The sequence below is a fragment of the Castanea sativa genome, chromosome 2 (genome assembly GCF_040712315.1).
Source record: "Castanea sativa cultivar Marrone di Chiusa Pesio chromosome 2, ASM4071231v1".
NCBI classification, from domain to species: domain Eukaryota; kingdom Viridiplantae; phylum Streptophyta; class Magnoliopsida; order Fagales; family Fagaceae; genus Castanea; species Castanea sativa.
Window position 1 is genome coordinate 22,445,690 of NC_134014.1, and position 14,094 is coordinate 22,459,783.

The 14,094-nt window shown below is 35.1% G+C and overlaps 1 protein-coding gene and 1 pseudogene across 2 annotated transcripts; one reads left to right on the top strand and one right to left on the bottom strand.

The window, feature by feature from the left end:
• The first annotated feature begins 3,045 nt into the window (after nucleotides 1–3,045).
• Nucleotides 3,046–4,431, top strand: LOC142625077 (UDP-glycosyltransferase 90A1-like; annotated as a pseudogene).
• Nucleotides 4,432–5,971: 1,540 nt separating this feature from the next.
• On the bottom strand, nucleotides 5,972–13,867 carry LOC142626324 (glutamyl-tRNA(Gln) amidotransferase subunit B, chloroplastic/mitochondrial). Of its 2 annotated transcripts, none has more exons than XM_075800147.1 (10): nucleotides 13,769–13,867; nucleotides 12,658–13,328; nucleotides 12,133–12,341; nucleotides 10,670–10,810; nucleotides 10,351–10,554; nucleotides 9,446–9,643; nucleotides 8,525–8,593; nucleotides 6,919–7,035; nucleotides 6,713–6,804; nucleotides 5,972–6,627 (listed from the first exon to the last, which is right to left on the bottom strand). In XM_075800147.1, the coding sequence occupies exons 2-9, from the start codon at nucleotides 13,283–13,285 to the stop codon at nucleotides 6,724–6,726; spliced, it is 1,647 nt and encodes a 548-aa protein (XP_075656262.1). In that variant the 5' UTR covers nucleotides 13,286–13,328; nucleotides 13,769–13,867; the 3' UTR covers nucleotides 5,972–6,627; nucleotides 6,713–6,723. The 2 variants fall into 2 exon arrangements, with proteins under 2 accessions (XP_075656262.1, XP_075656261.1); XM_075800146.1 differs by having other exon boundaries at nucleotides 12,133–12,342; nucleotides 12,650–13,328.
• Between the last annotated feature and the right edge of the window lie 227 nt (nucleotides 13,868–14,094).

Here is a 14,094-nt window from a genome sequence, read left to right on the forward strand (position 1 = left end):
TTATTTTATTTTTAAATATCCAGCATTTTGCCCCATTTTTAAAACTATTTAGGAAAATGCCCCTGTTTTAAAACTCAATTTTTGGACAACGTATCGAGTTTCAAAAAAAAAAAAAAATCCTAAGTCCACATTCACTATAACTCGATGTTCCAAAAATCGAGTTATACATTTGAAACTCGATTTTTAGAAAATCGAGTTTCAAAATAAGAGCATTTTCCTAATTAGTTTTAAATATGAGACATTTTGTTGGAAAGTTTGTGAGAAATGGGTAAAAGCCCATTTTGGCCCTACAATAGTAGATTCCAAGTTGGACTTGGATATCTAAGGCCGGTGGGAATTCAACCTTTTTACACATAACTTGCTAAGAATACTAGTCTAGAGCAATTGGGAGATAGTGTTGCACTTGAAAATAGACTTCAAGTCTTGCATGACACTTCAAAACAAAACATGGATTAAGATAAGTCAAGCCACTGACTTCACAAATCCATCATTCCTTAACTATCAAATTATTTAAAATTATAATAATGCTTATATTATATAATATAAAAAAATAATGTTTATGAGCACTTTTAATCGCTGAGATTAAAAGTTAAAAAATTTACTTTTAATCTCAAATCAAAACTTTCAACATTTTTTATTATTTTACCATCTCAACTTTTTTCTCTCACAATATTATGGTGCAATAATTAGGATATGTGCGCAAACGATCAAGCCCACTTCTTACCTAATGTTATGTAAGAAAATATTTTGAGTTTTTTCATATCATTAAATTTTTTAAATATTAATAATTGCAATAAAATTTATACTTGTGGAGGGACCACCGCACCTAGGGAGCGCAGTGGTATAAAAATTGAAAGACAAAATGTTTAATAAAACTTTTTACAATTTTGAATGATTGATATTATCTAGTTTATGTTAAAATTAATAATAACGATTAACTTGAGGTACATAGTACTCTTTTTTCTTGTCTGGTATAATAATAATGAAAAATTAATTAGAAATAGAGAAACCTAATACAGAGGAGGAACATTCGTTCTTTCATCCTTTGAGCTCTCAGAAGTCAGAACAGAAGAAGAGATGGAGGAGAGACAAAGACACACACCCCAGTGAACCATGGAGGAGCTCGGTCTTTTGTAATATGATAATGTAGATTTATTTTATTTTTTTGTAATTTTATATTGTAGAATGTTTCTATATTCAATTGTAGCATTACTGAAATTTGAATTGAATGTCTTGCCCACTCAATAAGGGTCCGTTCTGTTGGAGGAGTGAAAAAGTGGGAGGATGAAAAATTGTGGAAGGATGGAAAAGTAGGAGGATGGAAAATATTTAATTTTCCCTCTTGTGTGTTCGGTTGGAGGGGTGGAAAAGTGGGAGGGTGGAAAACTAATCTTTTGTTCGGTTGGAGAGAAAAATAGAAAGATGGAAAATGTAATTTATATAAATTGACTATTATACCATTGTTACATAATATGTAAGAAATAGATTTATTTGTACTCATTACATAATATAAAATTTATCACATCATATATATAAATTTTTATTATTATAATGTAAAAATTAGATTAGGTCACGTTAAAAAAAAAAAAAAAAAAAAAAGAAGAGAGAAGAGAACGTTCAGGTAACGTTGAAAAAAAAAAGGACAAGAGAACGTTTCAGGTCACGATGAGAGAGAGAGAGAGAGAGAGAGAGAGAGAGAGAGAGAGAGAGAGAGAGAGAAAAGAACGTTGAAAAAAAAAATAGGTGGGAAGAGAGTATTTTTGTAAAAGTGCTACCATAACACTTTTCTCTTCAGATTTTCCTTCCGATTTGGAAGGAAAAAAAAATGTGGGCTTGGAGAAAAAACTATCTTCCCGGTTTTCTCTTCTTCCTATTTTCCTTCCCCAAATGAATAGTGGAAAACAGTATTTTCCACCATATTTTCATTCATCTATTTTCCATCCTCCCTATTTTCTACCCAAACGAACGGACCCTAAGGGTCTGTTCTGTTAAAGGAGTAAAAAAGTGAGAGGGTGGAAAATTGTGGGAGGATGGAAAATATTTAGTTTTCCTCTTGTGTGTTCGGTTGGAGGGGTGGAAAAGTGGGAGGGTAGAAAACTCTTTTGTTCAGTTGGAGAAAAAAATGGAAGGATAAAAAATGTAATTTATATAAATTAACTATTATACCCTTGTTACATAATAGGTAAGAAATAGATTTATTTGTACTCATTACATAATATAAAATTTATTACATCATATATATAAATTTATATTATTATTATTATTATTATTATTATTATTATTATTATTATTTTTATAATGTAATAATTGGATTAGGTAACGTTGGAAAAAAAAAAAAGCAAACATTCAGGTAACGTTGGAAAAAAAAAGGAAAAAAAAAAATGAGAGAACGTTCAGTTAAGGAACGTTGAAAAAAAAAGAAAAAAAAAAAAAGAACATTGAAAAAAAATATGTGAGAAAATGGTAATTTTGTAAAAGTACTACTACCATAACACTTTTCTCTCTAGATTTTCCTTCCAATTTAGAAGGAAAAAAAATGTGGGCCAAAAGAGAAAACTTTCTCTCCGGTTTTCTCTCCTTCCTATTTTCCTTCCCCAAACGAATAATGGAAAACAATATTTTTCATCCTATTTTTCTTCCTCTATTTTCCATTCTCCCTATTTTCCACCCAAACGGACGGACTCTAAGGGTCTACTCTCTGTCTCTTCTTTCTTCTTATTTAAGAGTCATACTAACGAATGTCTTTAGAGTAATAATTAACAATCTATTTTATAAAAGTTTTTATAACACTTTTATAAAAAATGAAAAAATTATCAAAACATTAATTTTTATTTTTATAAAAACTTTTCTTTAAATAAATTATAAACTATTACTTTCAAAACATTGCAAGCATTTTCCTCTATTTAATACACGGTAAGCGGAGAAGACAATAAAGTCCAGTTGAAAGCCCCAAAATAAGCTATTTGAGTTTATCACCCAACAGTGTTAGATATGTTGCGAGAGAGCGAGCGAGAGAGAGTTGTAAGAAGAAGAGGGAGTACTTTAATGGGTTCTACTTCTAGTATCTGTGGTGATATTGATGTACAACCACACCATGTGGTTCTCTTACCCTTTATGTCCCAAGGTCACATCATACCAATCCTCCACCTTACACGCTTACTCCTCCATCGCCGCCTAGCTGTGACCATCTTCACCACCCAAGCCAATCATGCCTTCATCACTGAATCCCTTAGTGACACTTCAGCCTCCATTCTTGACCTCCCCTTCTCTCACAACGTGCCTGATATCCCTGCTGGAATCGAGAGCACTGAAAAACTGCCTTCAATATCCCGATTCCATTCATTTGCTAACGCTACAAAGGTCATGCAATCTGACTTCGAACGAGCGCTCCAGACTCTTCCACATGTCAGCTTCATGGTATCTGATGGGTTCCTTTGGTGGACTCTAGATATAGTCTGCCTCCAAGTTCAACATCCCACGATTGGTGTTCTATGGTATGGGATATTACTCTCCGTCAATGTACAGAGCTGTGGCTAATGATAGGCTTCTCTTTGGAGCCGAGTTAGACGACGAGTTAATAACAGTCACTCCTTTTCCATGGATTAAAGTTACTAGAAATGACTTTGAGCCCCCATTTACTGAACCGAAGCCAAAGGGTCTGAAATTTGAGTTCACCGTGAAAGCAGTCACAGCAACAAAGAATAGCTATGGTATTATATTCAATAGCTTCAATGAGCTTGAACCTATGTTTGTTGATTTTTGGAATCGTAAATATATACCCAAGGCTTGGTCTGTGGGACCTTTATGCCTAGCTGAACCACCAAAGGTTAGAAATGAAGCCCACAATAATTATAAGCCCATATGGGTTCAGTGGCTCGACAAGAAGCTTGAGCAAGAAACTCAGTTCTGTATATAGCCTTTGGGTCTCAGACAGAGATTTCACCTGCACAACTCAAAGAAATAGCAATTGGGTTGGAGGAATCCAAAGTGAATTTCTTGTGGGTGATAAGAAAAAGTGAGTCAGAGATTTCAGATGAGTTTGAAGAGAGAGTGAAAGATAGAGGAATTTTAGTGAGAGAATGGGTTGACCAAAGGGAGATTTTGATATGCATGAGAGTATGCAAGGGTTTTTTAGTCACTGTGGGTGGAATTCTGTGTTGGAGAGCATATGTGCTGGGGTTCCGATCCTTGCATGGCCTATGATGGCAGAGCAACCTTTGAATGCAAGAATGGTTGTGGAGGAGATAAAGGTGGGACTGAGGGTTGAGACATGTAATGGGTCAGTGAGAGGGTTTGTGAAGTGGGAGGGGTTAGAGAAAATGGTGAAGGAGTTGATGGAAGGAGAGATGGCCAAGAAAACTATGGAGGAGGGTGGATCGTCCGAGTGCACATTGGACTTGCTCATTATTGAGATGTGGCAAGAAGACATGATCATCAGGTGCATGTATAAATAATGTAACTGGGTTTTGATATAATATCATAGCTTATTTCATTGTATCTAATTAAGCACTGAATAATTTGCGACTTCTCCACTTAAGTTGTGTAGTGTTGCATCAAATAACTTTAGTAGAACAACACCAAGAGTCAATATCTAAATATAGGCTACTTATCTATTTGATGCAATCCAGGGGTTTTTTGGTCTCCTATTGTACACACACACACTCAACAAACATACACGGCCATATAGACTGAAATTATGTTTTTAAAACTTAATTTCAAAAGGGAGTGTGCATGAGATGTATAATAGGGATTGTGTAATAAGATTTACCAAACAACTATTATTACAAATTTTTTTCACACAATAACTCACACTTTTCTTGCATACTTTAGGTCATTGCCTCTAATATTGGAGCAGACCGGCCCGGCTACCCCAATTAAATTATGCTAAATTCTTAAAATAATTTTTTAGATCTTTCTTATACAACTTTTCATCCCTATAATTTAGGCAAGATTATGTAGAATGTTACAACAAGTGCCTAAATAACTTATTATGTCTAACTCGAAAGTTGTCTTCTAATCATACAAAACAATGATAGATTTTGCGGAGGGTAACATGTCTAAAGGTAGACTGCATTACCATTTACCAACACTAAGGGTTGTTTGAGTTTTCTGAGCTAAAAATAGATGAATATTATTGTTAGGATAAAAAAGACCACACCCAGTACACAATAATGCTTTTCACTTGTTGATAGATCCCATTGTTTACTAATTACAATTTTTTTTTTCTGAGTTGATTATAATTATATAGACCCTATTGTTGACTAATCACAGAGAAAAGATCCTAGATTTGGGCTAAAATCAAGGACTTGAGTTGATCATATAAGCCCTATGGTTGACTAAATACAGAGAAAAGATCCTTAATTTGGGCTCAATAAAGAATAAGTAATACGATCAAGGGCAATACTTAGAAGTTTCTCAAAAAAAAAAAAAGGGCAATACTTAGAATAATACACACCATATGCAATTGCTCTTAATAGTTGAGATTGAGAGTTAAAAAATTCAACTCTTGAATGAAAAAAAAAATTAAAATGTTTTAAAAAATGTGAAGTAAAAATTGTTTGTTAGAGGAATGAGGGTAATTGCAGCCCATACAATGATGCCCTAGGTATTGCAAAGCATCCAAATCCCAGCTAGACATGGTAAGGATAAACAGCGTACTAACATCCCCCTGTCATAAAACCTAAACAACCCTCAGTGTCGTAATCCCCTCAATTCTTATAATTAGTGTCCATTGCATCACGATAAAGTCATTATAAAATATAAAGGACTAAAATATCTAACGTGCAATATAGCATTAACTGAAAAAAGTTCTCTTTTCTTTTCTTTCACTAATTAATGTTATCATATTATTATGTATCCCTTTTTTCTTGAATCAAATTTTTAAATAATTGAATCTTAGTTCCAATTTTTTTTTTAAGGGACTAATGATAATCTGAAATGTATTGGACGAACAAGCGAAGGAAAATCACAGTGACCAACAAGCAAACTAATAACCTGGCTAGATTATCAATAAGCATCAATTAATATTTACTAGGCCACAGCCAACCAATAATTCAAAATGAAACTGAGAGAAACAAGAAGATATTTGGAAAGATTGGAATGGGCAGGGTAACAATAACATACTAACCCTTTCCACCAAATTATAATCATCAACAGAAAGAAATGGAAGTCTAAAGTATAGTGCTTGACTTCCTACAAGTTTGATATGTAAATACTAAAACAAAATGAGCTTACAACCCACTATTAATCTATCCCACTATGGAAAGCCGCTCAAGTGACAGAAGAATATATAAGTGACGAGCAAGTAACACCACCAGCCTCTTCCACACAATTCCATTCCATGTTTCTTGCATAACAGGTATAACTGCAATTCGCTGCGAAGTATTATGATTTCAGAAGTAAACTGCAAGCTGCTGTGAGTATTATGAGTTCAGAAGTAAAGATCAAACATGTCAGTCAGAGTTACAATATTCTTCTACCATCAGTAGGCAGGGATAAATAATTCATCAGAAAAGTTCATGGGGTGACATCATCAGCAAACTTATGTCACTGGGACAACACCGATTTGCCTCCAGTAAGTGCATCATCTAGCTATACCCAAGGATAGACCGGTTTCTATGATGGAACCTGGCAAGAGTTATGGCATGAATAAGAAGGTTGTTTGTGTTTTTCATTTTCTTGTAATAAACAGGAAATATATGGAGATACTCACCAACAAAATCATCAGCTTTGGGCATTTAATTTCTCCAAAAGGATCTTGTTTAGAAGCCCTGGATTTGCTTTACCTTTCGACAGTTTCATTACCTGCACATCCCAAAACATACAGAATCATCTTGATAGACAGGGAAATTAATAACAAATTAACCATGATGAAGAAATAGATTACAAGTTTCATATTATAACCCATAGATTTCTTACCTGGCCAGCAAAATAACCTTGTAGCTTAGTTTTTCCCCCACGATATTGCTCCAGCTGCTTTGGGTTCTCTGAAAGCACTTTATCTACTATTTTCTCAATCTCCACAGGATCTACTATCTGTTATATTAAAAACCATGAGACTTCTTTACCCAATTCCTTCTAAGCCAAATGTTACTATAATCATCATTAGCATACAAATAATTGCAACCATTTGATTGACAGTGTAAACGATCTCTCTCATAGGATATCACTTAATGAAATTACTCCCAATTTAGGGAGTAACTTGTTCATGCCTATTCATTATCATATTACAGACTCTCATATATCATGCTGATTGCCAAACAATCCAAGGCTTGACAGCAGTATGCTTGAACACAAGTTGATGGATTCCATGCAAAAGTGTGTTGCTTTTTCCTTTAAAAAAAAAAAAAAAAGATAAAAAGAGATGTGGGCTGCTGTAATTAATATTGAATTAACATAAAAGTAATTATCAAATTAGGCTACTGAACAACCTCAGTTAGACCCATGAATAAGCTCAAATTTTGGAAGATCAAAATAAGAACACAAAGTTCAAATATGCCCAAAGCTTAAACAACCAACCATTTAGCTTCTCTTGGTTCATACCATCTCCAAGAAATTAAAAAGCTTATACACTTTTATCCCTATTTACATCTTTGTCACTATATTAACAAAAAAGGGGTTTGGAAGATTTTGTATATTCTGCAGGTGCTGATTCAGCATCTGAAACAATGTACGATCCAGGGCAATCTTGGTAAATGGGTGTTTGGATGGAAGGAGAGGAGAGGAGAGGAGAGGAGAGTAGAAGGTAGGGGATGGGAGGGTTTAGTGAACCTTGTTTGGATTTTTTAAAGGGGGAGGGAAATGATTCGAGGGTGGGGGAATTTGGCGGGGAGGTGTTCCACTAGTATTAAAAAAATTTAAATTATCAATTTTGCCCATATGATGTCAATTTATATCTCTTACTTAATTTTTAAAATATCCAAACAAAGGGAAGGGATAACCATTTCTCTCCTTTTCCTCCCCTCTCCTCTCCCTCCCCCCTTTGACTGGGACCCTCTACTCTACTCTCCTCTTGCTAAAAAAAAAAATTCCAAACACACTGTAAATTAGTTAACCAGCTCAGTTGTCTAATCTCACACATAACACGCTGAAGCAAAATTTAAGAATCGGCTCTTATTTTAATGGAACTGGACAATGTAATCCTATATTTGAAGCTACTATAAATGTCAATACAATGTTTTTTGGGATCTCTACAATGACTAACCTAAAATTAGCATACAATAGACAAATTCTACTTCAAAAAGTTTTTTGTCATTAAAATCCTTAGGTACGACATTCACTAAAACTAGTTTTTCTTGATTCCTGCTCACTCACTCTCACATCAGTCCAAGACCATGTACCTTTGAAATTGAGCAACCAATCATAGGTCTTTCAAATTTAGACATCTCATGTGAGCATTTCAAGGCAAAGGTATGGGAAATAAAATTTGTAGAGTCAAAAACAAACAATAGAGAGCTTCATATTTCATATATATTACCATTTGAAAGAATTGTATCTATACTAGATCCTAAATAAAGTAACTTACCTGAACCAAATCCTTTTCTTTTATTAGTCCCTTGACAGTTCCACCTTTGGCCAGTAGTTCAAACAGTATCTGCAAATTATAAATTATAAGGTGAGAATTTTAGAAATACACAATATGGTAAAATAAAACATGTCCACAAAAGAGTAGAATTACAGCAAAACTATCATAAGGTCTTGCTTCCTTTTCCATTCACTTGGACAAGTTAACACAGCAACATGCGCAACAAAGGAAATTTGCAAAATCTAGGCCTGCACAAATGCCAATGCCCCAGATGCCAATTGAACTCTCTCATTGCTAAACTATCATAGGGTCCCAATGTGTATAATACTTTTAAAATTATCCTCCATATGGTGCAGCTACAATATATTAAAACTTATCAACTAGATGCTTTAGCTAAAATGGAACCTCCTCCCCTTGTAAGAGTAAGATTGAGGATGAGATCGTGGTTCCAAACCCATCAAGTGTGTGTATGGGTTACCAATAAAATAATTTTTTTTTAAATCTTAAAACCTTGCAACCTTAGGGAGCCTAGCAATTTATTAAACCCTTATGCCACATACTATTACAAGATTAATATAAGCTACTTTTATTTGATATTTTACCTGCTTATAAGTTAGGGAGGCTCTTACATTCCAATAGCATTATAAAGACTTAAAGAGAGAAAGGGGGGGGGGGGGGGGGGGGGTTGGAGCGGAAAAAGATAAAAGAAGAAAATCTTTTATACAATGAGATTGTTGAAAAAGTAAGCATTTAAATCTTTCAGTCTGACAAATTAGGAAAAATAAAAAGAAAATTTACAAACAAGTGAACCAAAGACATAGAGGCACTAGGGCATACAATGATCAACTAGGACATCAGAGTTCAAATGAAATTTGAAAATGTTGCATGTGATAAGCATTATTACCAGAGGCAAACTCTTACCTCTTTCCCAATTTTCCCACTAATGGTCCCACCTTTTATTGAAGCTATCAACTCAGCTAGCTCCTGGGGGATTAACTTTATCTCATTTATGGTCAACTTTTCATTTTTCATGTAGGCAGCAATGTCACCCATTATCCAATTGGCAGCCAGCTTCACATCAGCTCCCTTTGCAATAGTTGCATCAAAATATTCTGCAACCTAAGACATTTGTTCAGCAAAAGAGCCATATCTCAGATCATTCTAGCATGATATATATCCCAAACAATATTATAAAGCAACAGATACAAGGTTATTAAGGATTGTAAGAAATTTCTTTCAGGCTTGTCTTGAAGTAAGACTAAGGAATACGCCTTAAGGTGCGGAATTAGAGTCTTAAATGACCTTGGCTACCCCTCAAACAACACTCAAGACACACATGGAAAATGCCTGAAGCTTGTGATATATGACTGAAATACATGACTTAGCAAATATTGGGGTTTTGTATTCCAGGATTAAGAGCTAACACACAACCCCCCCCCCCCTCTCTCTCTCTCTCTCTCCATGTTTATTTACATTCATTTTAAATAAAATATATGTAGATTGTAAGGACCTTGGGCACAATTCTAATTTGGGGATTACTGTATCATATATCAAAAGACTAACCCAAATTTTAGCTTTTCTTACTATTCTTTTAATTCTAAGTTTGAATATGAATTCAGCATCAACTTTTTACTCTTCTTTTTTTTTTATTTTTTTTTATTTTTTGATAAGTAATAAGAGATTGAATTAAAACATAGAAAATTCTTCTTTTTTTATTTGATTGGCCTTTTCCTTCAAACTCCTGAATATGAAAATCAAAATCTTTTATATGCCAACTGAGCAATCCCCAGCCAGCAAAAACATTTGAAGTAATAAGGAGGACTCACATTAACGTCATTTGCAAGGAAAAGAACATCCTGCATGCTCAGGCCCATCTTCTCATACCTCCGACGCTTCACTTCTGGAAGTTCTGGCAATGAATCAAGAATACTATTGACATATTCTTTAGTGAGGATAACTCCCGGAAGGTCTGGTTCTGGGAAATATCGATAATCAGCAAGCCCTTCCTTTTTCCTCATTGTAACTGTTTTCTAAACATTATAACAAAGGTCAAAGGAGCATAAAGTAGACATAAAATAACTAAGTGAACCATATATCTGGTACTTGTTTCTACAACATGACTAGAATAAAAGATGTAACAATAACCTGAGCGCCTTCTTCCCAGAGACGAGTTTCCTGTGTAATTTGATCACCCTGGCCTTGGCTGTGAAGAAGCACCTGCCTTGAAATTTCAAAATCAATGGCCCGGCTGACTGATGAAAAAGAGTTCAAATTTTTTATCTCAACCTGCCAATACAAGAGGGAATTAGATAATTAACTTCCAATAAAGTTTAACACCAAATCCATTGGAGCATTGACTCAAATGACACTTCCTCCTCCTATAAGAGTGGGTAGAGGGTAAGGTCATGGGTTCAAAACCCATTGAGTGTGTGTGTAACTTATCAACTAAAAGAAATATAAAACACCAATTAGAAAAAGAATTAGTGCCTTTTGTTGTTATTATTATGCATCCATGAATATATTTATCTTCTTAAGTAGTGTCATTACCCCCAAAATTAAAATGAAATACAAAGATCAATCATGGTAGTACAAGAAAATTATACTCTAGAAAAGTTCTTCTGGTTACCAGTAATCACATGCATTTAAAAGGATCATGATGAGGAGGTCGAAGCAATATAGGAACCTCCAAGTATAATTCTTCGCCTTTTTTATATACATTTTTGTGATTTTATGAAAGGGCATATTATACGCAATGGATTTTTCTTATTTTTAAGCACATCTTGTCATAGAACCCTAAGCCAACAATTGCCAAAGGCCTTGTAACTTAATGGCATTAGGATCTGAATCCCCCCTCCCCAATTATTGTAACAATTAAATTAGCAATGTAAATTTCTATCATTTTTTTTTCTCTTGTTTTTTTTTTTGTAGATATAAATCATTCAACCATAAAAGATTTAACTCGTGACCTATTATGGAGAAAACCACTGGGTCCAAGGGCCATTGAGCTCCAGCTCAAATGGCACTTTCTCCTCCTATAATAGTGGATGGAGGGTGAGGTTGTGGTTTCAAAACCACTGGGTGTATGTGAAAACTTATCAATAGTATAAAAAAAATACCATGCAAAAAAAAAAAAAGTCATTGTATTCTCTCATTATCTTATGGTATCAAGTACTTGTATGTTAGCATGGTAAGTTTGGTCATAACAGGAGAAAAAGATCTCGCAAGTTCCCTAGTGTGCAATGAGTATGGAGAGAAGAATAGGACTTTTGATGGTGCTAAGTGTCCTTGGCATGCAATTAAAGTCCTCTTTTTTGAGAACTTTGGAGAACTGGATGACTGTTTTAGGCAATGCGCAACCCACATCTTTATTTGATTTTCTAGATCTTCTGAACTGGAGTTTGTAATTATTTAGGAGTAGCACTAATACATCCCCTTTGTATTTGAGTTTTACTTCTCTATGAAACAAATTTATATATTACATTATATTTATAAATTAAGAAAAAAGCTTATTTCACACATCAGAACATTTTACTGTTTACTTTCTGAACTGTTTCAGTTTTTCTAGTTGCTAGGAAAACAAAAACAGTAATAAGTGAGAAGTCAACTACCTTTGTCCCAAACTGTGCTTGCCCAATTGGTCGAATTGAGACATTCACATCACAACGAAGTGAACCTTCTTGCATATTGCCATTACTCACTCCCAAATACCGAACTAACCTCTGCAATTCAGCTGCATATTCTGCAGCCTCAATACCAGTTCTCATATCTGGTTCAGAAACAATCTCAAGTAAAGGCACCCCTGCTCTATTTAAATCAACCTGCAATAAAATCAACCATATCAGCAAGCCTATACTACACATGATAATTGCCACTTTCAGCAGTCTTCAAAATCTATGGAAAGAGATATGTCACAAATAGATTTTCATTTTGAATGCATATGAACTCATACACACCACTAGATAAGAAGGCAATAAATTATAGAATTAGTATGTATAGAGTCAACTTAACCCACAAATCATATGACTGATACTTGAACCTGATTAAACGTGAAAACGGCAATTTATATTCTTGAAAGCAAAGGACAATACAGTAAAAAGTGGTACAGTATTTAGGCAAAGGGGACACAGTAATTTCCTGTGAATAACTTCCATTTTCTGAATGAAGCAGCTTGCCTGCATCTTCCTCCATGTGAACCCTTGTAATGCCAAACCTCCTATGCCCCCCACCAAATTCCACAGGAAGATCCAAATCAATGTAACCACCACTTGCAATTGGAACATCAAACTGAGATATTTGGTAGCCTTTTGGAAGGTCAGGGTAAAAGTACTGTTTCCTATCAAACTTTGAGTTTAGAGACAACTTGCTATTCAGTGCAAGACCCACTTTCACCGCTAATTCAATGACCTTTGAGTTCAAAACTGGCAAAGCACCAGGCAAACCCATGCAAATGGGGCAGACACTGGTGTTTGGTGGAGACCCATAATTGTAAGGACAACCACAGAAGGCTTTGGTAAGGGTGTTAAGCTGGACATGGGTTTCTATACCAATGACTGCTTCATAATCTTTTGAGAATTTATCACTTGTTTTGGTCTGCTTCATAATCTTTGGTAAGGGTGGCTTTTGCTTTTCTTGAGTGGCAGTTTGAGCTTCTGTGCTTTTCATAGTGCAATAAAAAACGCCATTCTTTCTTCTAAAGAATGCAGTTTGGTACAGCAACAAAGGGTGATTTTGAATGCTTCTAAAAATGGTAGAAGCCATCATGGCAATAATTCAATCAATCTATCAAACACTACAAAGGCGGTGTCTGCAGAGCATTAAAAAAACGAAGGCATTGGTAAGCTATAAAGATATTCAAAACGAAATAACTTAAAAATTAAGAACCAAAATCAGTTAGAAGGACTCCAACTGTTGAATATCATGCTCAGAACTTGAAAATCAGTTGAAGTCACACAAATAACAAATTCTGGGATATGCAAGGAATCAGGTTTTTGCAAAAATGGTAGTGAAGTTTCCTCAAAAAACATAAAAAGAATCGATTTTGAAGGATACCCAGAAAGGATTGTAATGTAAAACACTGGAAAATTAGTCAAGAAGATGCCAGAAAGAGTTGCTATGTCACAGTAGAATTACATTACACACAAAGTGTTTAGTGCAGAGTTCAAAAAATTTAGAAGGAATCAAAAGATATGTGAAGAAGAACGGATGGAAAGAACAGGATAATGATCGATGGAAACCATTTCTGACCTGCTCTAGCCTCTAGCAGCAAAGATAGACCCGAATTGCTTCACAACCTACCATACCAACAGTCATCCATTTCAAAGACAGTGAAACCCGGCTCAGTATTAGGAATGGCAACGGGTCGGGTTCGGGCCGGGTTTTTGCATACCCGGACCCGACCCGCGGGCCAAGATCCGGAACCCGGTCCCGGCCCGATTATTAATCGGGTTTTTTTTTCCGGGGCCCATACCCACTCCGTCGGGCCCCACGGGCCCCGCGGGCCCCGTTTATCTTCTTGGGCCCAAATCTAGCCTAACAAAAATTTTTTTTTTTTGAAGCTCATTAAATTTTTT